At 38.5% G+C, this 26,604-nt stretch overlaps 1 protein-coding gene across 1 annotated transcript; it reads left to right on the top strand.

Moving 5' to 3' along the window:
- Positions 1-626: 626 nt before the first annotated feature.
- Positions 627-26,373, top strand: PLGRKT (plasminogen receptor with a C-terminal lysine). The gene is made up of 5 exons (XM_027446738.3): positions 627-810; positions 1,028-1,114; positions 19,695-19,825; positions 20,826-20,935; positions 25,217-26,373. The coding sequence occupies exons 2-5, from the start codon at positions 1,034-1,036 to the stop codon at positions 25,336-25,338; spliced, it is 444 nt and encodes a 147-aa protein (XP_027302539.1). The 5' UTR covers positions 627-810; positions 1,028-1,033; the 3' UTR covers positions 25,339-26,373.
- The last annotated feature ends 231 nt before the right edge of the window (positions 26,374-26,604 follow it).

Genomic DNA, 26,604 nt, shown 5'->3' with positions numbered 1-26,604 from the left:
CACCTGGTCCAACCTTTCATGGTAAAAGCAGGCCCTGTACAAGATTGTCTAACACTGTGCTGCCAAACCTTGAAAGTGCCCCTAGAAGTCTCTGTGAGGCTGAGTTTGAGGTGCTGTATTGTCGAGCAGGCTGGTGTTTGGCTCTTTAGTGATACTCTTCAGTCCTGTAAGAAGAGTCCTGGGGATCCTACCCAGTATTTCTATCAGTGTGTAAAACCTAACTGGCAGGGCATATGTTTTACCTATACACTTTTTGAAATTATGAAAATTTGATTTATTGGGGTTTGAAAGTCAGCCTTTAATTGTGGTTGGCGATGCCATGAGAACATCCCGGTACTTTAGGAAAGGCAGAGTACGATGAGTGAAACCCTGCGTGTTAAACCCTTCTGGCTCCCTTCTCTGCGAGGTTTGTGCTTTACACCTGGACGCATCACACCTGAGCTGGGGTCGTGCTTGACGTGTGGGTGTGCTTGACGTGGGGAGGGGACGGGCATACAGACAGAAAGTACAGGTAGAAGGCGAAAGGGGAGGACGCCGGTGTCCGCCCCGCCGCCTGAGGCGTTCAGCGGCCGCCTTTCTGCTGCCACCCGCGGGGCGCTCACTGCAGCTCCGCCCGCGGCGCCCAGCAGCCGGGGAGGCCGCGGCCCAGCCCCGCTCAGGCGGCTCGGCTCGGCTCGCCTCGGCTCGGCCCGGCCCTGCCCCGCGTCCCGCCCGGCTGCGGCGCCCAATCGGCGGCGGGGGGCGGCGGGCGCTGACCTCCGGCGGCTCGGAGCGGCGCGGCCCGGGGACGAGCGGCGCCTTCCCCGCGAGGTGAGGCGGGGCCGGGCCCGCCGCGGCCTCCCCGGCTGCGTGCGGCGGGGCCGGCCCCCAGCGAGGGGCGGGCGGGGCCGGACGGGGCCCGGCGTGGGGCTGGGGCTGGGGCTGGGGCTGGGGCTGGGGGGCCCCGGGCGGGGTCGGGCTCGGTGGGGTCGGAGGTGCCCCCCCCTCCGTGCTAGGTCTCACCCGGCTTGTCTCTTCCGCGCTGCAGGGCGAGATGGGGTTCATCTTCTCCAAGTCCATGAACGAGAACCTGAGGGCTCAGCAGGAGTTCATGCTCATGAGCTCGCGGCTGCAGGTAACGCACAGGCGGCTCTGCCCTCGGAGGGCACCGCTCGGAGCTGGGCTGGGGGCGCCAGGCGCTGGGCAGACCCCTGGAGCCCCGCTGAAGCACCCCATTGTAAAGCTGTGTGAACATGTGAAACCGAGCCAACAGCAGGGTTAATGAGAGACAGACCCTGGTCTGTTAAAATATGCGAATAAAGCGTGCTTCAGCTCTCACTGTACAAACTCAAGCAGCTCTCTTCAGGTTCAGGAGCTGCAGCCATGCCACGTTCCTAGGAAGCCACCACGAGGCTTTTCGTTTGTTCTAGAAACCTGAGAGTAAATAGGGACTATGGGATCACTTACCCCCTTTGCATAAAATAGTAAAAGGTCAGATGAAAAAGAGAAGGAAGAACAGTTTGACTAAAGTTCAGAAAGCTAAGCTGAATAGGTGTTACAATGTAGCTGGAGTTACAGCTTTCAGATTTGTTGCCAGAATTTGTGCTCTGCAACTTGTTCCCATCCTAGACTACAGCATTAGTAGTGCCATCCCAGTAGACTTAACTGGAGTTTGTCACTTTAGTTTTGCTTTTAAGTTGAATGCAGGTAAATTTAAAATGTTTAAAGTAGTGATGGTTGAATTTCATCTTCATTAAATTGTCAGTAGGTGGCATACTCGTGTTCAAAGCTGCTGAGGTACATGCTGATCATAGGTTTTGTAAGGTTGCATTTAAACTGAACTCTGGAAGTGACACCAGAAATGTGGCTAGGAAAGAGAAAGCATAAAAAAACAGTGTAGCAAAATACTAGATAACTGACTTCTTGCAAGATTTGCAAAAATCACTTTTGTCTGTGCTGGATTATGATTTTCTCAGATGCAACTGCAAGATTTGTGTACGGTTTGGTGTTTTTTTTTGTTTGTTTGCCTACAGAGGTAGGGCCTTCTACTCCTGGAGCTTTTGGAAATCCAAATGGTGGAAATGCGTTTAGTTTCAGAGAATGATGTTGAAGTTAAAGTGAAGGCTTGTTTCATGATCTGCTTCTCTGCTGTGCAGAATGACAAATAGAGTTGAGAAAACAACTTGAATTCAGTCTAGCTCTTGTAAGGTGCTGGGGGCTTTGGCAAGCACTATTTGGCCTTTTGACCCCAGGTGACTAACAACTCTAGTTCTAGCCCAAATGCTCACACTAACATCAAAAATCAACATTCTTAGAGTTATGAAAAAAATCCCTTTCACGATCACACACAAACACTTTGCAAGTCACTCTTTAGGAATTCTCCCTGTGCAGCAATTCATCTTTTTGAAAATGCCATTAGGCAACATAGTAGGTTTATTTCTAACAGCACAAATACCTGAACATTTATACTATGTTTGCAGACACATAGTCCATGTTAGAAAACCTGCGTCTATTACAAATGCATGCAATGGTCAGTTATGTCAGGTGCAAATGATGCAGTGGGCTCAAGGGGAGAACTATATGTTGTGTCAAAAGGGATGGAAAAAAAGTAATTCTGCTCTGAGCTTAGGGAGAAAGAAGACTGCCATTTGTCTTTTGCATGTGTGAGTAAAGTGTGAGTAAAACCTGTGATCTCTCTGGAGTCCAGTGTTAGACAAACTGCTTTCAGGTTGTGTGTGGAAAACAGTATAGCCTGATACATTTGCTTTTGGAGAGAAATTGTAACTAGGAATTCACAGAGAAGTTAAGCTGTGTTAGGACCAGCATGAAATAGGTTACCTTAAAACATTAGATATTTGCTCATATATTTGAATTTGGATGCTGTCAGTTCTCCCATCTTCCTCTAAAAACCTTCGTGTTTCTTAATAGAAGAGAAGCTTTCACTTCAAAGAATATGATATATTTGCTAAGAGAGGTTCACAAATGCTTGTTTGTTTTAAACATAAAACTGTCCCAAAGCAAGATGTGGGGTCAGAACCTCTTAGAGCTTTTCAGTTTCTGAATGTACTTTGGAGAGCCCTGTGATTAGAGTGTTGGGGGAAAGGGACACTATTCTTACTCTAAGACAGTTGGGGTAGATCAGGAAGTCATCAAAAACTGCCACAGAATGCCCTACGTAAAAACAGTGATGATGTGTCATTGCTCGGGAATGAACTATTCAAGTCATTGGTTTGACATGGAGAAAAAAACACAGCAGGTGCTTGTGAAATGGAATCTGCAAAGGCTTCTTGTATATGTGTTCCTTGCATGTCATCAGAGTCATAAAATTACTGTAAATTGTTTGGAACAGGAATTCTGTGCTATGTATCTCCATGAAAAAACACTTGGATTTTATTTTTTTTTTAAAAAAAGCATATGCTCTCTTCCAAATGGAGAGAAGAAAAGTTTTTTTGTTTTTTGTTTTTTTTTTTTTTAAAAAAAAGCTGCTTAGTCATTGACATACAGGAAGGTGAGTAACATGACAGAAGTTGACAAAGAACTCTCCAAATCACAAGCCTTAGTGCATCCTAAATCCAGTTTTAGAGTCAGTCTGGTGTGCTGAACACCCAAACCAGCCTGACTACGTTTAAGTAGGAAAATGTTAAAATGTATTATAAAGGTATGTGCATATTTCTCCCTTATGCACTTCTTGGGCTAACTCTGCAAAAAGAAGTGATTGTGGCCTTGTAAATTGTATATTATGCTTTTGGGGAAAAAATAAAAAACAGACTGTCAGGTTGCCTTGATGTTGAAGGACTTGGCAGTTGTTTGTATTGTGTCTTGGTGTGGCTCCAGAAAGAAATACCAGTCTGTATCAAGAGAAAACTGTTTGTGATAGAAGTTTGTTGAGACTTCATTTTTATCATAAGCCTGTTTCTTAAAGTGTAACTTGCAAAATTCTCTTTAAACACACAATATATCAGATCTACAGCTCAAGCCTATCACATGGCCTTGCTAAATGCTTTTAGCATGGTTGAGTGCATAAGAGGAGGTTCCAAATCTCAGGGCATGTATATTGGAGTATTTATTGTCATAAGCTTTGTGAGTGCTCTTAACACAAAATGAGGTACATTCTTTATTTCTTTCTCTGAAGAACTATGTTCTATACTTCCTGTTCTATAAGATATTTGTCCTGTGCCATTTTTTTGACAACAAAAATGTATACCCTCAAAAAGTAATTGAAATAACTAGTTAAATTATAAAGCTATTTTCACATGTACAAAGCAACCACAGAAAAAAGACATTTTGAAACTGACAGCTAGGAGCACAGCAGTATTTGTAGTTGATTAGACATTCCTCAGCACAGGTTAGAGCACTTTAAATACAACTTCTTTTATTTGGTGTTTGTAGACAGTGACATTCCTTAACCATCAAGTGGGTTTTGAAATAGGAAACTCTCTGAATTTACATGCTTTGCTGAAGCTTGCTGAAGACTTAATTGTGATAAGACCAGCTTAAGTATGGTTAGTGCATAATCTATGTACATTGTCTTCAAACAATTTTTTGAAATGTATAAAAAAAAAACAAAACAAAACTTGTATGTCATATAGTGATATTTAGAGTGATAGAAAGCAAAATGGTAGTAGAAGGTTGTGGCACAATACATATGAAAATTTTAAACAAGATTTCTTACTGTTAATGAACTTGATTCTTAGACTGCACAGAGCAGAGCTTACTAAACTTACATTGCACTAGAGAGGAATATTTCTATGTTGATTTGTGAAAGACATTTTAAATGTATATTAAAAGCTCTTCATTCAGGGTATAGACATTAAAAAAACCATAACCTCTTCTGTGATTTTTTTTTTGTTAAACTTTCCCATGCATAGAGGAATCAAAAAGGCTTTTTTTTTGTTTTGTTTTGAATGGAACAACATCAAATCAATATTATGCCATTCCCTCTCTGTCAGATTTAGATTTTAGTTTATGCCCTTCTGGGGCATAAACTGAAGTGAAAGGGCATCATGCGTAAGTTGGAGGTAGGAATCACCTACAAAAGCAGAGTTGTAGGCATGTAGGGATGTTCTAACTCATCTAGAGTTGATGCTTTTGAGGGATATCAAAGGGTAATAAGAGGAGCTTCCACCACTACTTCCTCAGTAAAAAGGTGAGGGAGGAAGGTGTGGGGCACGTTGAATGTGACAGGCAGATTAGTGGCAGCAGACACAAATAACGCTAAGGTGCTTTTCCAAACAAGGCCTGTTCAGCTTCTTCAGTTTGTGTCAGAGTTCAAGGAGGGAGGGAAGTATCAGCAGGAGGTGAGAAGGGAGACAGGGAATGCTTACTCAGTACACAAAAGTCCATGGGACCTGACGTGCTGCACCCAGAGGTGCTGTGCAAGCTGACCAATGTCACAGAAAGATTGCTTTCTATAGTCTTTGAAAGGTCATGGAGATCAGCAGAGGTCCCTGGTTACTAGCAAAAGTAAACCCTCGCTTTCAAAAGAGGCTGAAGGGTGATCTGGGAACTGCAGACCAGCTCTGCGAAGAAGACCTAGGGCACCCTGGGAGACAGAGGCTGGAGCATAAGCCTGCAGTCTCTGCAGTCTGCTTTGACAGCAGGGGGAATCAAAAGGGGCAGCAATGAGGGCTTGATACAAATAGTAGTGTAGCCAGAAAGCTTGGGGGGGGGGGGGGGGGGAGCAAAATATCTGTCAGCTTCTGTTAGCATTTAAATGCATTTAACAAAGGAGCTGAGTCCCGTTTTTGTCTTTTCCCCACCTCCCCCTAGGAAAAATGTAGCTGATAAGGAGAATGCGCAGCACAGGACCATCAGGGTGGCCCAGGGCTGGAGCACTTCTTGAGAGGTGGTCCGGTGAGCTGGACTGATCTGGTCAGTAGGAGGGATGATTTCTGTGGTACAGGATCTAGCAACAGCCTCAACAATAACTTTTATGAGGTTGTCAAGAAAACAGCCAGGCTGTTCGCAGTGGTGGATCACAGGAGGGTGAGAGGCAGTGGGCATAAATCGAAACACGGCTGGGAAAGAGTATGAATGTAGGGAAAAAACATTTTCCCTGCATGGACAGCCCAGCAGTGGAGCAGAAGCTGTGCCACCTGCATCACTGGAGTTTTCAAAACCTGCCTGGAAAATGCCCTCAGCAGCCTGGTCTGATCACACAGCTGATACTGTTTCGAGCAGAACCTGCTGAGGTCTCTTCTGAATTGAGGTGCTCTGTGATGCTCTGGCCACTGCTGAAGTTGGCCCAGGCTGTGGCCCACTGTATTTTGTGGATCCTGAGGCAGTATTTCCTCACATCTGCTTCTTGCCAGACTGAGAACTGGTGTCTGCTCTCCTCTTGAGTACCACATGCACAGTTCGGCAGTCAGTTGAAATGAGCTCTGACTGGCCTAACTGTTAACAGTATATTAGACTTTCAGGTATGTGTGATACTGATGTAGAGAGAGCATCATAAGAAAAGGAATTCAGAATTGAAGCCTCAGCGTGCCCACCCAGCGAAAACTAAGCAAAAATCTAGTTTCTGTGCGAATAATTTACTTGAAAAAGAATTGTACAACCTCCTTATATTTTGAAATACGATTGTTTTAATTCTAAAAATATGAATTACAACAATTATAAAAGTTTAAAATAGAAAATGATACTACAAAATTTGAAAATTGAAACATAATTATGAGACCTGTATAATATATATTGCTATAGTAACAGGTAAGTTTCTTAGCACTGCTCAGTGTTACGAATCCAGCTGTAGCACATATTAATTTGTTATAATTGGCAATTGCAGTAAAAAGCTATAACCATTATTTAAATGAAATTAAAAAAAGCTATAACCATTATTTAAATACAATTTACTATAAACATTTTGCTTTAATGTTACAGTGGGTTGGCTCTGGCAGTTTTTCAGGGGGAGATCAACCTGATAAGAGTGGAAGACTGGAGGGCTTGCAAAATCTAAGTTTTAGAAGAAAGTAATATAGGGGAAAGGAAAAATCTCTGAAGGTGCTGAAGGTGCTGGAAAGAGGAGACTAGTTAGTGCTTAGGGCTTATCAATGTTTCTGTAACTTACATTTTGTTTGTTTGTATTGAAGGGGAGGGCAGCAGTTCAGAGTGATTTGGGGTTTTCTTTGGTTCAGTTTTGTTGTTTTTCTTTTCTAGCAAGAGAGTTCCTTATCAGACAAAAGGATATAGTTTTCTCTGTGGGAAAGCTTAATTGCATTCAAGAGTCAGAGATAATCCTTCAAATTAATCTTTGATGGGAGCCACATAACCTTTGAGATAATAAACAGGCTAGGGAAATAATATACTTCTGACAAATCTTGTATTTACCCATAATAAAAATGTTTGATTATAACCTCCTGTCTGCAATATGAATCTCTGGATAGTCTCACTCCCCTTCTTCTGCCATCCCTTCTCCCTATTTTATTATGTCAGGTTGTAAAGTGCATTCTTCTCCCCAGGTAATCTTGGATAGCCAGGAAACAGTCACAGATCTGTTTTCATAGCAGTTAGTTTTGGGGAAATTGTAGTTATTAAACTTTTTCCCTGTATGTTGCCTGTGTGAGCATGGAAAATATTCCATACTTTGTGGAGGAAAAAAATGCCAAGATCAAGTAAAGCTGAAACGTGGGGGGTAGATAATTCTGTTCTGACAATGCAGTAATAATGCATTTTTTTTTGAAAAACAGGAGAGAGGCCGATATGGTCTTCCAAAAATCTTTTCCACCTGTTGGGGTCCTGAACAACATAAGTTCATCTGAAGCATTTAGAAAACTACAGTATTCTATTCTAATCCTATTGTAATGTGGGCTAGCCAGTGGTATTGAAGCTCCCCTGCAGTTCTGTATGTAATCTGATATATTGGTGCTTTTTTTTTTTTTCCCTGCTTTGTATTAACAGTTCCTTTGATTTGGAAGTAATGCAAAATTAAACGGAAATAGTGACATTAAGAACAACTCAAGTCAATTTTTCTAATTATTAAAATTGTTAACTAGCTGGACAGATAATTTAAAACACTGTTAGGTAAACGCATCCTCTAATGCATATTCCGAATTTTTAAAGATGGAAAAAAAAATGTTGTAGGTAGTTCTGTAACTGAACTGTTCTCCTGGACATAACTCAGAAGTGTCAAAAACAAACCAGACTCTTGCCAGTTCTGTACCTGCAGAAATAACATAGTTCATTGAGTTATAGATCACGAGATACTTGCTTCTGAAAATGACTCTCAGCTTTCTGTCCTTCAGTTCTTGCTTATAGAGAGAGATGCATGCACTGTACACAGTATATATGAGCTATGGCACATACATATATGCATGACTTAGCTTGAAGTGAAACTCCCATGGCATGTTTTCTCTGTGTGTGAACAGCTGTAGTGCTCATAAGAAAATGTTTTGGGACATTATTGCACTATGGCATGAATGTGTAAGTGTTAATTTTATTAGATTATGATCTGATATTCCAAAAGAACCACGGCAACAATATTTGTATGTGGAAAAACTGACAACAAATCAGCAAAAGCATGGAAACATGTAACTTTATCACATATTTTCTTTACTCTAAGCTGTCAGCACTTGGCTGGAGGTAAAAGACAATGAGACTCCATTACTTTCCAGCCATGGTTGTGTTTTCGTAAGAAATTTGCATGGAGTGGCAATAAATGAAAGGAATGAGGCAGTTTTCTCAACAGTTCATGTTTAACCTTTCATCCTTAAATAGGAAATGGAAGTGTATTCATACCCTATATAGGAAGCGTCTTGATAGACCATGTCTTAAGACCAAATGACATTGCATTTTTTTCTGAATTAAAATAGTATTACTAGTAAAATAAATAGATAAATAAAGTCAGGCCTCTTAAAGAAGTGATGGAAGAGGACCAGAATATTTGAATTTGAATCCAGACACTCAGCAGTTTCTCAAAATAAAATTGGGCCATCGTTCAGTGAAATGCCCATTGCATAAAATTGTAGATTGCGGGATTGGTTTAGAGTTCAGGTTGTCATGATGAACTGCAAAATGCCTGAAATAATAGGAAATGGAACAGAATGAATGCTAGTCTGGAGCATTACATCCAGGAAGGAAAAGTTAAATAAATGAATCAGGTATAAGTGATTAGACTCTGGGAGCTTAAATAAAGAGCTGTATATTATATACTGTATAATATACTGATATATAAATATATATATGTATAAACTGAGTCAACAACACAGTTTTTCAGAAAAAGCAAATGTCGTTGTGGATTTATTAACCAGGAGTAAAAATTGCTGTTTTCATGGCTGATGACTTTGCTGGGAAAAAAAGATTTTAACGCTTCTTTTAATAAGCAGATAAGCTGTGAAAAGTTCAGAGAATGGTGGTAGAAATAAGAAAGGCATTAGAACCTATGGGGAAGATTTGAAAAAATTACGTTTGGATGATGCTATAAACACATCTCTTACGCATTTAAAGCATGTATGTGGTGGTGTTTTTATTTTAACCCTTCCCATATTCAAATGTGTCCTTCTAGGGACCTTATTTTCCATCCATTTACTTTTCAAGAAGCAACAGTTTCAGTGGTAAAGTTCGTGACAGTATATAGTGAAAGAGGCACCTTATTTAAACTTTTGTTCAAGGGAAAATAGATTACTTGGATTACTTGTTCAGCATAGATAAATACAAGCAATGTTTGTATCTGTATATTTATGAGTCACAGAATGACTGAGGTTGGAAGGGACCTCTGAAGATCATCTAGTCCGACCCCCTTGCTGAGCAGGATCACCTAGAGCACACCGTGCAGGAGGGCATCCAGGCAGGTTTTGAATATCTCCAGAGAAGGAGACTCCACAACCTCTCTGGGCAACCTGTTCCGTGCTGTCACCCTCACGGTAAAGAAGTGCTCTCTCATATTCAGCCAGAACTTCCTGTGCTTCAGTTTGTGCCTGTTGCCTCTCAACCTCTCACTGTGCACAACTGAAAAGAGACTGGCTCCATCCTTCTGATACCCTCCCCTCATAAATCTGTACACAATGATGAGGTCTCCCCTCAGTCGTCTTTTTTCCGGGCTAAACAGGCCCAGCTCTCTCAGCCCATCCTCATACAACAGGTGCTCCAGTCTTCTAGTCACCTTTGTAGCCCTCCTCTGGACTCTCTCCGGTAGCTCCATGTCCCTCTTGCACTGGGGAGCCCAGAACTGGACACAGCACTCCAGGTGAGGCCTCACCAGGGCAGAGTAGAGGAGCAGGTTCACCTCCCTTTACTTGCTGGCAACACTCTTCCTGATTTACCCCAAGATCCCAGGGCACATTGCTGGCTCATGGTCGGCCTGCTGTCCACCAGGACTCTGAGGTCCCTCTCCGCAGAGCTGCTCTCCAGCAGGTCATCCCCCTGCCTCTGCTGATGCTTGGGGTTATTCCTCCTTAGGTGTAGGACCCCGCACTTGCCCTTGTTGAAGTTCATGAGGTTCCTCTTGGCCCAACTCTCCAGCCTGTTGAGGGCCATGAAAATGAATGTTTTTATATTTATATATGTGCATCTTTCTTAACTTATTGCTTTTGTGAGACTCGAATTGAATAATGGAATATACTGTTCTTAAGGTATATAATTTTTTTTTTCTCAACTTCCTTTACTAGTACAGTTACTGAGCATTTTGTGAGGAAGAGATGAGCAAGTCCTGACTTATTTATCAGGCAGCTCAATGATCTCATCTGTTTCCCCTCTGCTCAGGTAGTTTTAAACTGGGAAAGAATTTGTATTTGAGGTGTAGGTCTTAATATGCATGATTTTTATTTCAGTTCAATACAAAATGCATTAAGAATCTAAAGAAGCTGTTACAATATATGTCCTTAGAAGTTTTAGAACAAACTAGATACTGGGTCCCATTCTGTTTTAATCATTTTTCTTATGCAAAATTGCAAAATATGAAATAAAACACCAGAGGAGAAGAAAAAAAAAAACTGTGGAAAGGAGAAAACATTAATGTCTGTCTTGTATGTGGTAGACTAAGAGTTTTTCAACTTAGACAGGTAAAATGAATTGACCTAATAAGCCTATTTTATTCTTGGTCGGGACCTGCATGTTACACATGTTCTTAGCCTAGGACAAACTTAAAGCTTACTCCTCCTCATTTGAGCAACGAGATAAAAGTATGACTGCAAAAGAGAAGAGTCAGAAGGGGCAGAGGGAACTGCTGTCTGTTTTATTTGAAGGTGAAGTATAGCGTCGTGTTCTTCTATTCTTAATAAATTCAATTAACGTGTTAGTCAACATACTGTGGATGATTTACCAGCTGATTATAAAATAAGGTGGCTTTTAAAAGGCACACATGTAACTATGTTTTGGCTCTTGGCAGGAATTAAAATGGCTAATAATGGAATGATTTGGGTTGGAGGGGACCCTTAAAGATCATATAGTCCAACCCCCCTGTGTTAAAATGCTGTCAAGTTTCTGAACAATAAAACTGCTTATGCTTTATCACTTTCATTAATCAAAAAAGGAAGAGAACTGATATGTGCTTCTGCATAGGTGTCTTTATATAGACTCCTTCCTGTGACTAATGCAACTTTGTGTGATGACGTTCTTTCTATCTGCAGATTTGCCAATTTATCCTTGTTAGTTAAAAATGACCTATCATGATGATGATACCTGAAAAATTTTAATTTTCTTATTGTTTTAGGTATGGAGTAATTGTCTGCCATTTTTAGTTCATTAGCCTTTTTCCTCTCTAAAGTTTTCACTGAGAATTGGTTTAAAGGATTATTTTTTTTAAGTTCTATTACAATAAAAGCAATTGTTCCCTTTCTTCCCTGTGAAGTAAAATGTAAGCAAACTTTCCCTTTCCTGACTACTACCATCCTTTTCCCTTTGGGGTGGGAAGTAGCTACATTTGTTTTCTATTGACAAGATACTAGTAGCATTTATGGCATTTCTAATGCATTTGTCTTGAAGCATTAGAAAAATTGTTTTGCCCTCTAGGTGATCTGGGCTTAATTCAGGAAATAAATGTTCTCTGGTAACAATTCTATATCCTTATTAGTTTGTGTGCATCAAATGGAACAGAACAAGATGAATGATATCTGTGTTGAAGAAGATTAGAACAATCTGTCTCACAAGAAAAAAAAAAGCCATTTTGTTTGGAATTAGCTGCAGTGATCAGGCAGAGTATACAATACTCTCAAAAAAATAAATGCAGTGTTTTACAAAGAGCAAATTTTAATTGATATTTCTAACACGCAAGCAGTACCGGCGAAAGATGCAGAACAGACCGATTGTTCCACCAGTAATGAGACAAGTGTTAAGTTCATCTCTTCGGTGGAATCAGTCTTGCCAGTCTTTTCTCTGAAGAATATCTGTGACTAGTACATCTTATAATCAATGCAGCTTACTTACTTATAATTTGTCTTGCTCAGAGGTGCACCTTCGTCCAACCCCTACACATGTAAGGCTTAGGTCACTGGGGTGGGTTTACCATATTTCAAAGGAAAAACGCTTTCTGAAGCTGCTTCCTTTAGCGGTATGAGTTTTCTGTATTTCCTTTCTTGTTAATAGAGCAAAGCTACCATTTCAGTCTTCAGCTATGTCCACTGAAGCAATATCTGGCCATTTCCTTATTTTTCTATGAAACAATATTTCATGAATGCTAAGTTTAAAAAAAAAAGGGGGGGGGGGGGGAGGGGAGCTTTATCAAGCAGAACTTGCTAAGAGCTCAGGGTGTAAAATGCATAAATAAAGAGATCTTACATCTATTTTAATTCTGTAACAAAGTGCTGTAAAGAGAGCAACAGTGAGTGGTTTTGCAAGAGTCTGAAATGGATAGGAAGAAACATCATGTTTGCAGATTTTGTTGGTATTGTAACAGCCTTTCATACAGCAGTATCTCTTGGCAGCCATTTCTTCTGGTGTTTATTTCGGATTCAATACCAAGTCTCCATGTCTTTAAAAACTACAACAACAAAACAAGCTATAAGAGGCCACAACGACCATAGAGAAATTACTGAGGAATGGATATAATAAATGGGCTAGTTCCTACTTATTCAGCTATTAGTGAGATTTTTGAATTACTTGTAATTTTAACTGCCTTACACTGCTTTATCTATATTGCTATTTCAAGCCCTCTTTTGACATAACTGTCCATCCAAAGACTTTGGGTTGTCTTTACAGCCCATGCATAAAACTCCTGAGATTTTTAAACAGTGATACGGTACCCAAAAACTGAGCTTACTCTGCAGATACAAGATTCTTCAGTGCAGGTAGAAGACACCTCTTTACACTCACTGTGTGTTCTTTGCTCTAATGCCAAGAAGCAGAAGCACAGAAATACTAGGCTACTACCAAGAAACCTTACTTTTGTATAGCAGCCCATGGACTAGAGCATCTCCTTTGTACAGCCTAAAACTTCAAATGGATTTACATGTTTCTTATGTTATTCTTTTTAAAAGGCATGTAATTCCATTAAAATATTGACAATAACAGCAGCATATGGAGTATTTTTTCAGTGCAGGTTACATTCTGGCATCTGGCTGATGTTTTGAGACCCCTTTTTGCTTGTAAATATTTTGTGATGTCTTAGCTATTGGAAGCTTTAAAAATTGAGTTTGCTTTTTAGAGAGTTTAATTTCTTGCAGTGCTAATAACCTTAATTGCTCTGTGTACTATAAGTGAAAGTTATTTATGGGCAAGCTTTGAAGCTGCACGATAAAACATTTAAGTCTGATTTATTTTAACTGTTTGATCTGGAGGCCTATTTCCTGATACTTCTATGTGCATGTTGGTCATAGAACTGAGCAAATGCTATGTAATTATTACAAGTTATTATCTCTGTATTGCACTCTAGCGATTTACTACGTAGGTGTAAATATAGGTATCACTATTCTATTTTCAATTTATTTTTGCTAAACAGCTATTTGTAGCAGCTCCTATTTTTGCACATTGATTAGGTAGGATGACACCTAGGACGAGTCACATAAGCCTTAATCTTTAGTCTGCCTAAGAAATGACCAGCACGTTTCTACTGTAAGGTGTTCATGCAGTTATTTAGCTAAGCTACATTAGAACAACTTCTATATATGCTTTGTAAGCGGTTTGTAGGTTTTTGTATGTGACCGTCATATTTTTGAAAATTTACATCTCTTTTTCACCTTGCCCCTGAGTACTCAGAAATTAGAAGTCAGAAGTTGTTTAAAGAATGCTTTCAGACTCTCCAGCCATGGAAAAGCTGTCAGTGGAAATAACCTTCTGTTATAGCCACAGTAGCCGTGAGCCCTACACCTCTAACAGATGTGCAAGGGATTAGGCTGTGACAGCGCTGTAAGTTCTTTTAAAATGACTTTAGGGATACCACAGCAGTTTCTTCAGGTTTCTCTTTTGTTAAATTATATTGTGAGTTGTAGAACTTAAGTGGAGATGTGTGTGTATATTTACTTGGCTGATAATTCCTTCTAAGGTAAATTAATTACTTTTCTGTCTGAATATCTGTTTACAGGACTGTCAGCATATTTGTGTCTTAATGATGGTGTCATGAAATGCAGCTCCCTAAGTAGTTCAGCTGCCTTGGGCTGCTCTCAAGCCAGGTCTTTGCTCTGCTCACTCTTCTGGAGGGGAGAAGGGCATATGGAGAGCCATTAATGTATTGTGTAAATGGAGACTTTATCAAGGGGTGGTTACTATGTCTTCCTCTCTCCAGATACATCAAGCAAGTGGTATTTCATGCACCTGGACAGCCAGGAGAGAGCATTTTGCACTGTCTGTGGCTTCCACTGTTGAATCTTTGTACACCACCTTGCATCCTATTTGTTTTGCTTTTGCACATCATCCTAATACAGGACCAAAGTAGTATTTGTTCCTTCCTACAGCATGTGAACAAGAAACTCAAAGGCAGAAAGAAAGAGAGAAAATAAGCAGTCTAAAGCATCCAAAATTTCCAGTCTTACCTACCAGTGCTGATGTAGCTTGCAATCCAAAGAGGGATGTTTATTATTTTTTTTACAGGTTGTCAAAATTGATTACATTATTTCAGATGAGAATTTTCTCCCACTAGATTTTAATCAATGACATGATGGCATAAATGCTCTTTTCTATGGTTTGACATCATGGTGTGAAGAATAATCAATAGAAACGATAAGGCTGGCTACCACTGACTAGTATATTAGCATTATCAGTTTCACAGTAACTGACCTTTTCCCTCTCCGCCTCACTTCTCTTCATCTGTCATGTTTCATTTTGTCAGATTGATTTCCTTTTACTATAACAGTTGGTATGTGTCAGACTTCAAATACTAATCAGCTCTTACAATTTCTTACACAGTGTTGAGAAACTACTAACTGTATTTAAAAAAAAAAAAAAAACAGGAAAGTTAATTCTAATTTGGTCCTCCTGAGTGTTACAAAATATAAAATGTCACTTGTTACTAGAACCCATTTTATTTTGAAATACTGAAGTTGATTTTTAAAATGATATCATCAATATTTACTACCAATAAAGAAGTTGGTACTTCGATTTAAGAAAACCTGTTTGCTATAGATTTAAACTCACAAAAAAAGTGTCACTTTTTTTTTTTTTTTAAATTATGATACTCACTTACTTTCATATGTGTCTTTAAAATGTGGTTCGATTCTTGTAGGACACAATTTCACAACAGTAACAAAAAAGGATACTTACATGTGTACCCATGCATCCACATAACAGCTTTAGCTCTCTTGTGCCCTGCAGAGCAACCTGAGTGGGAAGCCTACAGCACCTCCCTTCTTCCCATAGCAAATCTGCACCTGAGTCCCTTTAAACTGTATTTTTTATACAAGTGCAGTGATGTAAATAGTCCCTATCAAAGGTTTTTGGCTATATCAGTGTTTAAAGTTAAATATAATTTATGTCCTGAGAAATGGCACTTGGACAGTGGTGGTGTTCACCTTTGTTTGTGATATGCCACTATAGCTTTTTTCCTCAGAAGTCAACTTCATCATGTCAGTGAGATAATGCTACATAAGCCATAGCACAACTCCTGTAAGTTTGAATAATAAACCTTTTTTTTTTTTTTTTTTTTTTTCCTTCTGACCTTCTGTAATGGGAAAAGAAGTTATCTTAACTTCATTGCAAAGTCTCAAGGGTGTGGAACCTGGTCTTTGTCATAAAATCTACATGTTAATAGGTCAAAAGTCTTCCGTATCCTTTCACTATGACAGCATGGCTGGCATTTTCAATAGAACACATGCGGAGGAAAATAAGACACAATTATTAAGAAATTAATAGGTGAAAATGGGATATTGATTTGAGCCACAGTCAAACACGATTTGGTTTTGTATCTTTTGTCTCATTTGGAGTCACCTTTTGTGGTGGGCTCCTGAATCTTTCCCTATATAGATCTGCCATCAAATCCTGACTTGCTTTAGGTTGAAGTCACAGAATCAGAGAGTGATTGAGGTTGGAAGGGACCTCTGGAGGGTCAAACCCCTGCTCAAGCAGGGCCAGCTACAGCAGGTTGACCAGGATCATGAAATTAAGAAATTATTAATGTACTTGTTTTGCCTTATGAGCTACCCGTAGCTGTTTGCCACTGCAAAGTCAGCCTATCAGGCTATCCAATTCATGCAAAACTGTGGGAGCTTAAGATGTTCAATTAAGATGGGCATATTGAATGGGCAAGCACCAAAGTACATGTATTATGCCTGAATGTCCTAAAGATTGCAGTACCCAAGGACTGCTTGAGTTCCCATGCTTAAATTTCTTAAATGAGAGCATCCAGAATTAATTTGAGTACACTTTCACCATCAAACATCACTAATAGGAATCTGTTTTGTGAGCAGACAGTGGGTTATGCTCTTAGGACATGGTCATCTGTGTGGTGCTCTGCCTCCTATCTGCTTTGTCGGAGTCTGATGGAGGGGCATGCTCTGAATATGTGTTCCCAGAGCCTGTGTTTGGAATGTGCCAGTGGCGCTGGCCCATGTCGTTCAGCAGCACGCTGGCTAGAGCACATCCCAAACAGAGCTCAGACGTTCTCCAAACTGTTTTTCTAAACTTTCCCCCCAAATCATCCTTTTTAAAGAAATGAATTTAAATACAATATTACATTCCTTAGAGGCGAGTCCACCTTGAAGAAGTTTACTCAGAGGAAAGGAATGATGAGGGTTTTTCTATGAAGTTTTCCTGCTTCTTTTTGGATGGGGTACTGGTTAGTACTGTAGGTACTGGGCTTCACAAATAGGGAAAAAAAATATTCCACTGGTTAAAACAGAATATGAAAAATTGTACATGTGTGATTATGTTATCTGGTTGCTGTTCATAATGTACAAAACAAGTTGTTTTCACTTATACTAAGTCATTTTCATAAATTACTTGTTATTTGTATTAAATATACATGAAAGTAACCTTGGGCTTTTGAAATTTGATAGGACAGGCTCCTACAGAAAGGTTTTTGTTTGACCTCAGTGTCTGTGGACCTGGTAATTATCTTTTTTTAAAGTACTGGGGTTATAAAGGTCTACTGAGCAGTAACTGTAATATTTTTTTTAAAGAGGTCATGTTTTAGTTTACTCTTGTGGATTTAAAATTGAAACTTTATTTTTATTCCATGCTTACTTCCCACTACTATCCATGCATAATAAAATGTCTGGTTTTGTTCTCCTGCTCCAGTAAGTTTCCTTTTGTCAAGACCTATATTTCATCAGCATTACCTCGTCCCACTTCCTCCCCATGTATGTCTTCAAATTGAAGCTCACTTACAATGCTGCTGTGCATTTTGGAAGCGTAAACTCTTCATCTGTGCCAGCAAGCAAACAAAAGATCTCTTAGTACTTTTCACACATGTGCAAACTACACACATCATCAAATTGAAGGGAAAAATAGAGATCATTACACTGATATTACATGTCATTATTTTATCTTGTCACTTCAACCCTCGGCAATTTACCAGGCTTAGGATATTTGGGTCCACAATGGGGCTAATTAACGGGCAGTGTGCTTGCGTACTTTAGCATTTCCAAGTCTCTCGTGGATGACAAAATAAAATCTAATTATTTTGATATTTTATTAAGTGGTTTGTCAGCCACTATGTAATTATTTCTTCTGAAAAAAGTGATCTGAAAATTATAGATGTCAGGAAACTAGAGCCTGTTGACGATATTTTTGTACAAACAACAATTGAATGTAAGTCTTGAGGAAAGAGATGAAACAGTATTGTGAGACTACAGTGAATGTTGTTTTTCCCTACTGTGTACAATTATATGTAATTAGATCTGTCCTTTTTTTTATGATGCTGTCTAAAAAATTAATTCTACCTATCTAGATACTGAATGACCTTGTAAATAAGATAGCAAGATCAACATAGTCTGAAGAAATAATTAGTAACAATTTAACAGAAAGTGTTCTGTTCAGGCTAAATCAATAGTAATGGAGATGAATAAATGGTAGAAACCTTAATTACAAATCTTTTAAATTATTCTTGAATTAGAAAGCAGAAGAAAAGAACAGATTTAATTACTTACTTTACAGATGCATGAGAAGTGAACTTTCTGAATTCTCTTTCTTCTTTCTTTTCTAGAATACATTTCTTTAAGCATCTGGTATTCAGTTTCCTGTACCTTGCTGGACTTTTATGCAACTCACTTAGCTAAGCTAGGCATACCAAATCAGGTACTCTGTTTTTTCCCTAAACTGAGTTACAAATTTTAATGGGAAGAAGCAGACTTCTTATTGTGTTAACTAACTTATATATTCAAGTTTCAGACTGCTTATTTTCAGCACAATTCCTATTTTTGGCAGCACTCTAAGGAGGAAAAACGATTGTGCTTTTTGGTGTACAGTAGAGAAGAACTTTTAAGAAATACTAAATTTATAGTATTTATTTAACGGGAATAATAGAATGGCTCAGGTTGAAAGGGACCTTGAAGACAGTCTACTTCTAACCCCCCTGCCATGGGCAAGGATGCCAGCCACTAGATCAGGTTGCCCAGGACTCCATTCAGCCTGGTCTTAGACACCTGCAGGGATGGGGCATCCACAACCTCTCTGGGCAAATGCGGACCGATTTAGACAGGACTTTTTTTTTTAATAATAATAAAAAAAAAAATCTAGTAGTCTGTCTGTCTTTTTTTTTTTTTTATGTTTCTGTACCATGAGAGGTTCTTTGACGTGTTAATATGTTGTCCAGATGGTACTTTTTGCATTATTATTTTTAATTCTGGTTCCAGAAGTATTTCCCCATGGACTACTGTTGTGTATTCCATTAACTTCAAAAGGTGTGATATCTTCACAGTCTTTTTCTGTCTTTATAAACTGTGCTGTTTCACAATAGATCCTGATGATGCATCATTAATGAGAAAATATATTCTCAAAGGGAAATAAAGTGTCAAGGCTGACCCTAAAGACACATACTGGTAGCTACAAGCAGAAAAAAAATGGAGAGCGGGATGGTACCCTTTGGATCACTGTGGAATTGCAAAGGTCAGAGAACCTTAACCTAGGGAGTGTCAATGAGACTCGGAGCTCACAAAACCTAACACTGGTATTTTTATTTTCTTGACCATGTGAAGGAGCATTAGAAAGACTATACTAAAGCATTTGCTAGCTGACCTTCGTGCTTTCTTGGTGTAAACTCTTCATAGTTATTACTGAAGAAGGTCATTCTCAGTCAACACCTATGAATGACTGCAGTAAAAGAACAAAAAGGAAAATCTTACTTAACGTTTTGGATTTATAGACTCATCTTTAAAATAAATGGATGACTTAATTTTGTTTAACCTCTCTCCTTTCTTTAGCTGGAAAGGCAACTACTGATGCAGAATCAGATGAGAGAGAGACAAACAGCCATGCAGATTGCTTGGACGCGGGAATTTCTTAAATACTTTGGGACATTCTTTGGACTTGCTGCCATAGGTTTAACAGCGGGGTATGACGTTGTTTTTTTTTTTTCTAATAGAAAATGTAAATAGATTACAATTATATTTCTATAGTGCTGGATCTTCCTTTTTGCATTTTATCTGATAGTTATTTTTATACAATAACTGCTCAGAGGTTGATGGAATAACTAAGTGACTCTGTTGATTTCTGTCTGCTTCTGAATGTGCTTTAGATATGTCTGTACTACATACTTATATAAAAGCAGAGACCTGTGACCTGCCAATAAAATGATATAGCTGAACTACTGAAAATTGGACATAAAATAAAAATTGTGTATGTAACAGGAGGGACTTTTGAAAACCACACTATTCTCTTGTCTGAATTGTGATTTAATGAATTAGTCATTAGGTACAAATACTCCATCAGACAATTTTTTTTAATGTCAGTGCACAAGAACATATTCTGAAATCTGGTCACTTCAAATTTGAACGAAGAGCGCAGGTTTCTCATGGGGAGAAAAATACTAGCTAAAAATGTGCATTGCACATGGAAGAACTCGCTTTATAGTATTCTTATTAGGTAATACTTTTTTCTTATGCTATGAAGTGATTAGAGGGAATGTAGGAATATTTGTAGTTTTGTGTATATAGGACAGATAAAATGCATCTTATGCATTAAGCATTCTCTGTGCACTAAGATGCATTTGGAACAGATTGTAAGGTCTCAATTACTACGTGTTGCACGAGGCTGAATGGATATATGCAATGCAACACTGGTTAGATTATCCCATTTCATATTAAATATGTCAAAAACTCATTTGAAGCATTTTCTCTAATACCTTTGAGCTGATAGTTGAGCACAGAAGGTGACCAGAAGGCATCCAAATTCTTTCAAGGAAATTAAGAGGACTTCTTCTCTAATTAAATAGTGTAGAAGGTTATGCAAGTCCTAGACTGTCAAGGTCAACCTCAACTAACAGTGCTGATACACTGAATTTCCTAAATAGTCATGAATTTCCTCCTTTTTTTTTTTTTTTTTTTTTTAAACAGAGCAATAAAAAAGAAGAACCCAGGAGTTCTACTGCCAATAGTTCCCTTAAGCTTTATATTTGCCTATCAGTATGATATGGGCTATGGGACACTGCTGCAAAGGATAAAAGGTATGTGTGTGTGAGTCTGTCTGCTTGATACATAGAACCAAACTTAATATTTCAGATAAGCTCTTGCCTTTTTAGAATGACTGAGAGAGAACTTGAAATAGGTTTTATCTTTTTCAGACAAAAATCTCACTCTTTTTTTTCTTTTTCTTATGTTACAGTCAGGTGCTTCCTCTGTCAAAGGCTTTTACTTCTACAGCCTTTCTCACCAGTTCCAGCTTGTGCTAATTTCTCTTTCCCTGATTCAAAAAAAAAATAGAAAAAAAAAATCTAAAGTTCTAAAAAATTCTTAAGTTGTAAATAGAGCTGAAGTAAGCATTACATATTTGGAAGCAGTGACACACGTAGTGATTTCCTTCCATATTGCATTCAGATGCTGCTGTTTTGGCAGAGGATAGGGATGGTAAGAGCAGATAAAGGGATACAGACAGGAATCATGCCCTTATACCTTCACAATCAAGCACAGTCATCAGCTGATCATCTTGCCACAGTGCCCTGCTAAGATGGAAAAGAGAGAGGTGAGTCCCAGAAAGTGGGGTCTTGCCTCCTGGTTGCCAGTGGCAGACCTGATTAAATGATTGATATTGAGGATTATGGAAAACCTGATAGATGCAGTTCACTCTGATTCCTAGTGAGCAAGGCATGCTAAGACAGTGTTCACTGTATTCAAAGACAACACTGGGACATGGCATGTCACCTTCATAAATCATTTTAATTAACTGGATTGACTTTGCATTCTGCTACTGAAAGAGACAAAATATTTTTTTCTGCTCTTGGTCAAAGAGACAAACTAAAATATTTACAGCTGCTAACAGATGCACATACATTTGGGCAACACATCAATGTATCTCTATGAAAATTTTTAAAACCCCACCAAGTGCATTTCTTAATTTTTTAATACAAATAGGCAGCTAAGCACTGAGAGAAAAATCGTGTGGCTCATGAAATTAATGTTGAAAAGTAAAGTAGTACGCATTCAATGGAGAAGCAAAACTTGGAATTTAGGATTTTTTTTTGGTTGTTTTTTTTTTTTGGAGAATGTAATTTTCATCCAAAATCTTATGATAATGCAAGTCCCTTGAAAATAGTATATGATATGTTTAGCGAGTTCATAAAGTCCTCTAATGGGATCCCCCTCACCACCCTCTAAGATGGGTAATATGATACCCTGTTCAGGTATCACAATGGTGAAAAGTCATCATCTTAACTTCAGATCAGTTATGGCAACTTCAGTGGTATGCAAGGCATGTGACAAGGATTTTGGAGGAAAGAATAAGAAAAGATATAGAGCCAAATGGACAAGAAGATAAAATAAAGTTTGCCAAACTGAGTATGTCTTTCCTTGGAAAATCAGTTCTGTTTTCTGTAAATGTGGTAGATGTACTATAAACTCATGAAAGCATTTAGTGTGATATGAAGAATAAGTTAGCATGAAGAACACTGAAATCAGTAGAAAGGTAAGCAGTGGGGTAAAAAGGAGATATCAAAGGTTTGTGCTTAACATGGATCGCTTGGCTTTAGCAGGGTTATAATGAAGATGCTCAAGATTTGGTCTGGATCTACTTTTGTTTTATATTTGAAATTGTGAGTAGTTAATACTAATATAATTTGTGGATGACACACTTGATTGGTTTTGTCAAGAGAAAATTGTAATACAAGAACTGATGACCTGAAGAACTGAGATAAATTAGAATTCAATTTGATAAAAATTGAGACTAATAGGAATTTCTACAATCAGAGCTCACCAAATGGAAGTAATAAAGAAAGGGAGAAAAACCTGAATGTATTAGGTAATCATTGAATAATTATAACCCAGTAGTGTGATGAAAAGGTGAGAGGATCAAGCAAAGTCTGGGAACATCGGGTGAGGTTTTCTAGTATGGAATCACAGAATGGTTGAGGTTGGAAGGCACCTCTGGAGGTCATCTGGTCCAATCCCCACACTGCTTAAGCAGGGCTAGCTAGAACCAGTTGTCTAGGGCCATGTCCAGTTGGCTTTTTCAGTATCTCCAGGGTTGGAGATTCCACAACTGTAGTACAAATAAAGAGTACAGACAGGCAAGTATTGATGCAGAAAAAGAGTAATACCTTCCTTGGTATTTTCTACATAATTTGGATCTCTTCCATATGAGGAATCTAGAATTAGTGAAGAGTTAAAATTGTCAGGGAATGCCATGCTGCCTTGTGAGAGAATTCAAAGTCTGCTTAACCTTGTAAAAAGGCAACAGAGATTTGGGGCTACAGGCCCTACTTACAGGGTAGGATAGAATAAAGTAAGGGAGGGAAGTTAGTTAAACTAATGATTAATATCAGCAGCAGAATAAAAGGGAATGAGCTAGCTTGAATTAATCTAAGCTGAAAATCAGAAAAAGTTTTATAATTATGTAGAAATCTGGTTCATGATTTTATTTTTATTTCAAGGTAAAAATTAAGTAGCTGAAGAGAAGGCTTTATAACACAGTTGACCTACAGCCACAATGCTTGTTCTTATTACTCTGCTGGTACCTGTGCTCATGCCCAGGCTCCTTTCTCAGCCACTTCTCTAGTTGCCTGTGTCTTCTGTTGGTGCATGCCATGCTCCATCTCCGTGATGTTACAATGAGGGCATACACCATTCCTTTTACTGTTGCCACTTTAACTGGTCTCTTCCCTCTATGGTATGCCTGTGTTCAGCCTTAGAGTCAGTTCCCCTCTCCTAAACTAACTGCGATTCTTTCATTGTCTCCACAGTCTTCCGTTTATCTGAACCACCTTGATCAATAGCTCAAGATCAGATCAATATCATCTGCTGTCCTTCATTATTTGGAATCAGTCTATGCCCCTAGAAAGTTCCTATACTTCTGTTTTACCAAGCATTTTGTCTTTGACCTTGCTTATATTTAATTTACACTGTCTCTGGTCTAGTTCAAGTATTGTTCAAGTATTTCCTCATGACGTGCCTTTTCTCCCACATTGAATTTAGAGGTGTTGTTTTTTTTTTCTGCAGTATAGCTTGGATTATCTAAAGGTAAAACTGAGTATATAGGAAGAAGTACCTGTTTTGAGTTCTGTTTATGCTGTTGAAAAGTTGTTAGGGTGCCAGGGCCATATATCAGACTCACACTGTGGTTTTAGCAGTCAGTGGAAGTGGTAACTAGTGTCGTCCTTTTGGATAGTACTGATACGGAGATCCTAAGCAGTGTGATACTAACCAAAATTGCAGCTGGAGATTTCAGCATTCAGATTTGTTTTATGGAATGACTGCAGTCTAGACTGCATGACAGAATTCAGTCAGGCTCATTGTACATAAGTAGAGCTTCAAGTCACATCTGTAATGACCAAGCTAGGAGATAAAGCATAGGTAAACATGATTTTTGGCATTGTACCAAATGGCATCAACCAAAACACATTCTTTGCCTTATCTTCATCCCTTATTATATCACAGTCAGACCACCACAACTGATGTATAATGTTCAGTTTATATCTTTGTTTTTTGGATTCTCTGTCCTAGATGTTTTCATTCCAACCTTACCCAGAGCATTCTGCACCCTACAACTTTTCCCTGTTATTCTGCTAAGACTGCATGTTTGGGTAACTGTCTTAGCAAACATTTTTTTGTGAGCAGTATGCTTTGGCCAGTGCTTCTTCAAGTCCTGTGTTATGCACTTTGTGCCTGGAGCCTACAATCGTTTAGCCTAGACCTGTGACAAGAGAAAGGCGCCCAAATATGGCTTATCTGGGATAGTGTGTACAGAAAATTTCCTTCTTAAACCATATATACCCTTTCATATGCATGTGTGACCCACCCTTTTCTCAGACTCACCGAATTGGTGAAATCCATTACAGGGCTGGTGTAAAGTACACCTTTCCAAAGCATGTGCTTAATACACTGCTAGGAGACAAATGGCTATAACTCAGTGTAGTTTTTTGGGAAAGGGGCTGACACAGACAGCAGCAACAGCACAATGGATTGTTTTGGCTGAAGTTCTTTCAAACAAATGCAGCCTGAGGCAGACACTCATTTCATACCAAACACTTCTGTGTATAGTTATTCCACTAGTCCAAAATTCCTTAAAGACATCTTTGCTACTATGATGTCATCAGTTCCTTTGTAAAGTACATAGCTGCAACATGGTATTTTGTTATTCTTGCCCCAAAAAGAATAGCTAAATCAGCTTTTTTCTTTTTAACCCTTTCCATTTCCCTTTCCCTCTTTTTTTTTTTTTTCTTCCCCACTTCATTTGCTTTCTCACAGTATGGGTGAAGAACTATATTTATGTATTTAATTTTTTATTTTTTTCTCAGGTGAAGCAGAAAACATATTGGATACACAGAGTGCTTTGCTAGAACCACCAAAAGGACCACTCACTTTTGAAGAACTGGAGAAAATCAGAAGATCTCAGAGCAAGTTCTTCATAGAAAAATAGGAGGATGGTGTTGAAGCTTAGTATCTGAATTGTAATTGTAATGGTGTTTTGGGACTTAGGTGGATCATTAAAATATTGAGTAAATTAAGTGTTTCTATAAGTGAAAAGTAAATCCTTTTTAAAAAAAGAGTACATTCTAAAGCAATGATTTTCATATGGATGTATCTCTTGAAAATATCCGCTGTTACGGTAGTATATTTTTCTTGTTTAGAGTGAAAAACTGAATTTCCAGTGTCGATTGAGTCTGAAAATAACTTTCACCTGTAGTAAAAATGTGTGGTGCTGACCAAACTGACTATAATCGACAAAAATAAGTTAATTGGTAGTTACAGATTTATAGAAATATGATTATAATTTTCAAATTTATTTGAAGATGCAGAGATCAATTTGAAGGCAGGAATAGACAGTCAACTTCTTTGAAAAACAAGACACTTTTTACTTGCTGTTCTTTAGGCAGTGAACTCACCATCTCTGCTTCAAATTCTGGAATAAACAGCTTTTATCAGAAGTAGGTTCAGAAGTAAACACGTCACTCACTAACTGTGTGTTTTACTCTTATGAAAAACTGTATTAAAGTATAAGCAGAGATAATTTCTGAAAAAGAGAAAACAAATTATGTAGCTATTTCCTGAATCTTTTTCATGCTTGTTTGACATTCTGAAACTCAGGATAATTTGTTTACATGAAATCAGAGTTTCACTACTAAGATGAATATTAACATAGACTAGCAGCAAGCAAAACTGTTAATGTATGTTTTTGTAATGGGTACATCCAAGAGGCCTTACAAGTACTGAAAAACTGAGGGAGTTTTGCATGCCTTTACTGTAGCATGAAATATACTGGGAGAGAATATAATTTTAGTGTATTTTAGTATTCTGATGTTATACTTGGTTAAAAATGCAACTTTCGGTATTGGAAATCATGTTTAAAAATGGATTTTGCTGTGTGTTTTGGATGGAAACTCTTCTAGCATTAATCTAATTGTGGGGATTAAAACAAATGCCCAAAAAGTATCCAGTAAAGAATTAAGCCAAAGTCTTCTGGTGATGTTTTTTTTTGTTGTTTTTTTTTTTTTTTTTTAACTGCAATTTCAGTACTGATGATTTTATTTTAGTTAAAACTTAAATTCCAGCTGGAGATAATGCCCCAAATCTGTTTTGGAAGATGACAGAGATTAGGATATTGGTACAGTAAGACAGGTGAATATATCATATAACAAGAGCTTTTCAAAGTAAGCGAAATTAATACCACAGTTTTCATAGCCGT

Source organism: Anas platyrhynchos, chromosome Z, assembly GCF_047663525.1.
Source record: "Anas platyrhynchos isolate ZD024472 breed Pekin duck chromosome Z, IASCAAS_PekinDuck_T2T, whole genome shotgun sequence".
NCBI lineage: Eukaryota > Metazoa > Chordata > Aves > Anseriformes > Anatidae > Anas > Anas platyrhynchos.
This window is presented reverse-complemented; position numbering and strand designations above follow the sequence as displayed.

Coding starts and splice junctions, on each gene's coding strand:
- PLGRKT (XM_027446738.3), top strand. CDS start 1,034: ATGGGGTTCATCTTCTCCAAGTCCATGAACGAGAACCTGAGGGCTCAG. Junction 1,115..19,694: donor TCATGAGCTCGCGGCTGCAG/GTAACGCACAGG, acceptor TCCTTTCTTTAG/CTGGAAAGGCAACTACTGAT. Junction 20,936..25,216: donor ACTGCTGCAAAGGATAAAAG/GTATGTGTGTGT, acceptor TTTTTTTCTCAG/GTGAAGCAGAAAACATATTG.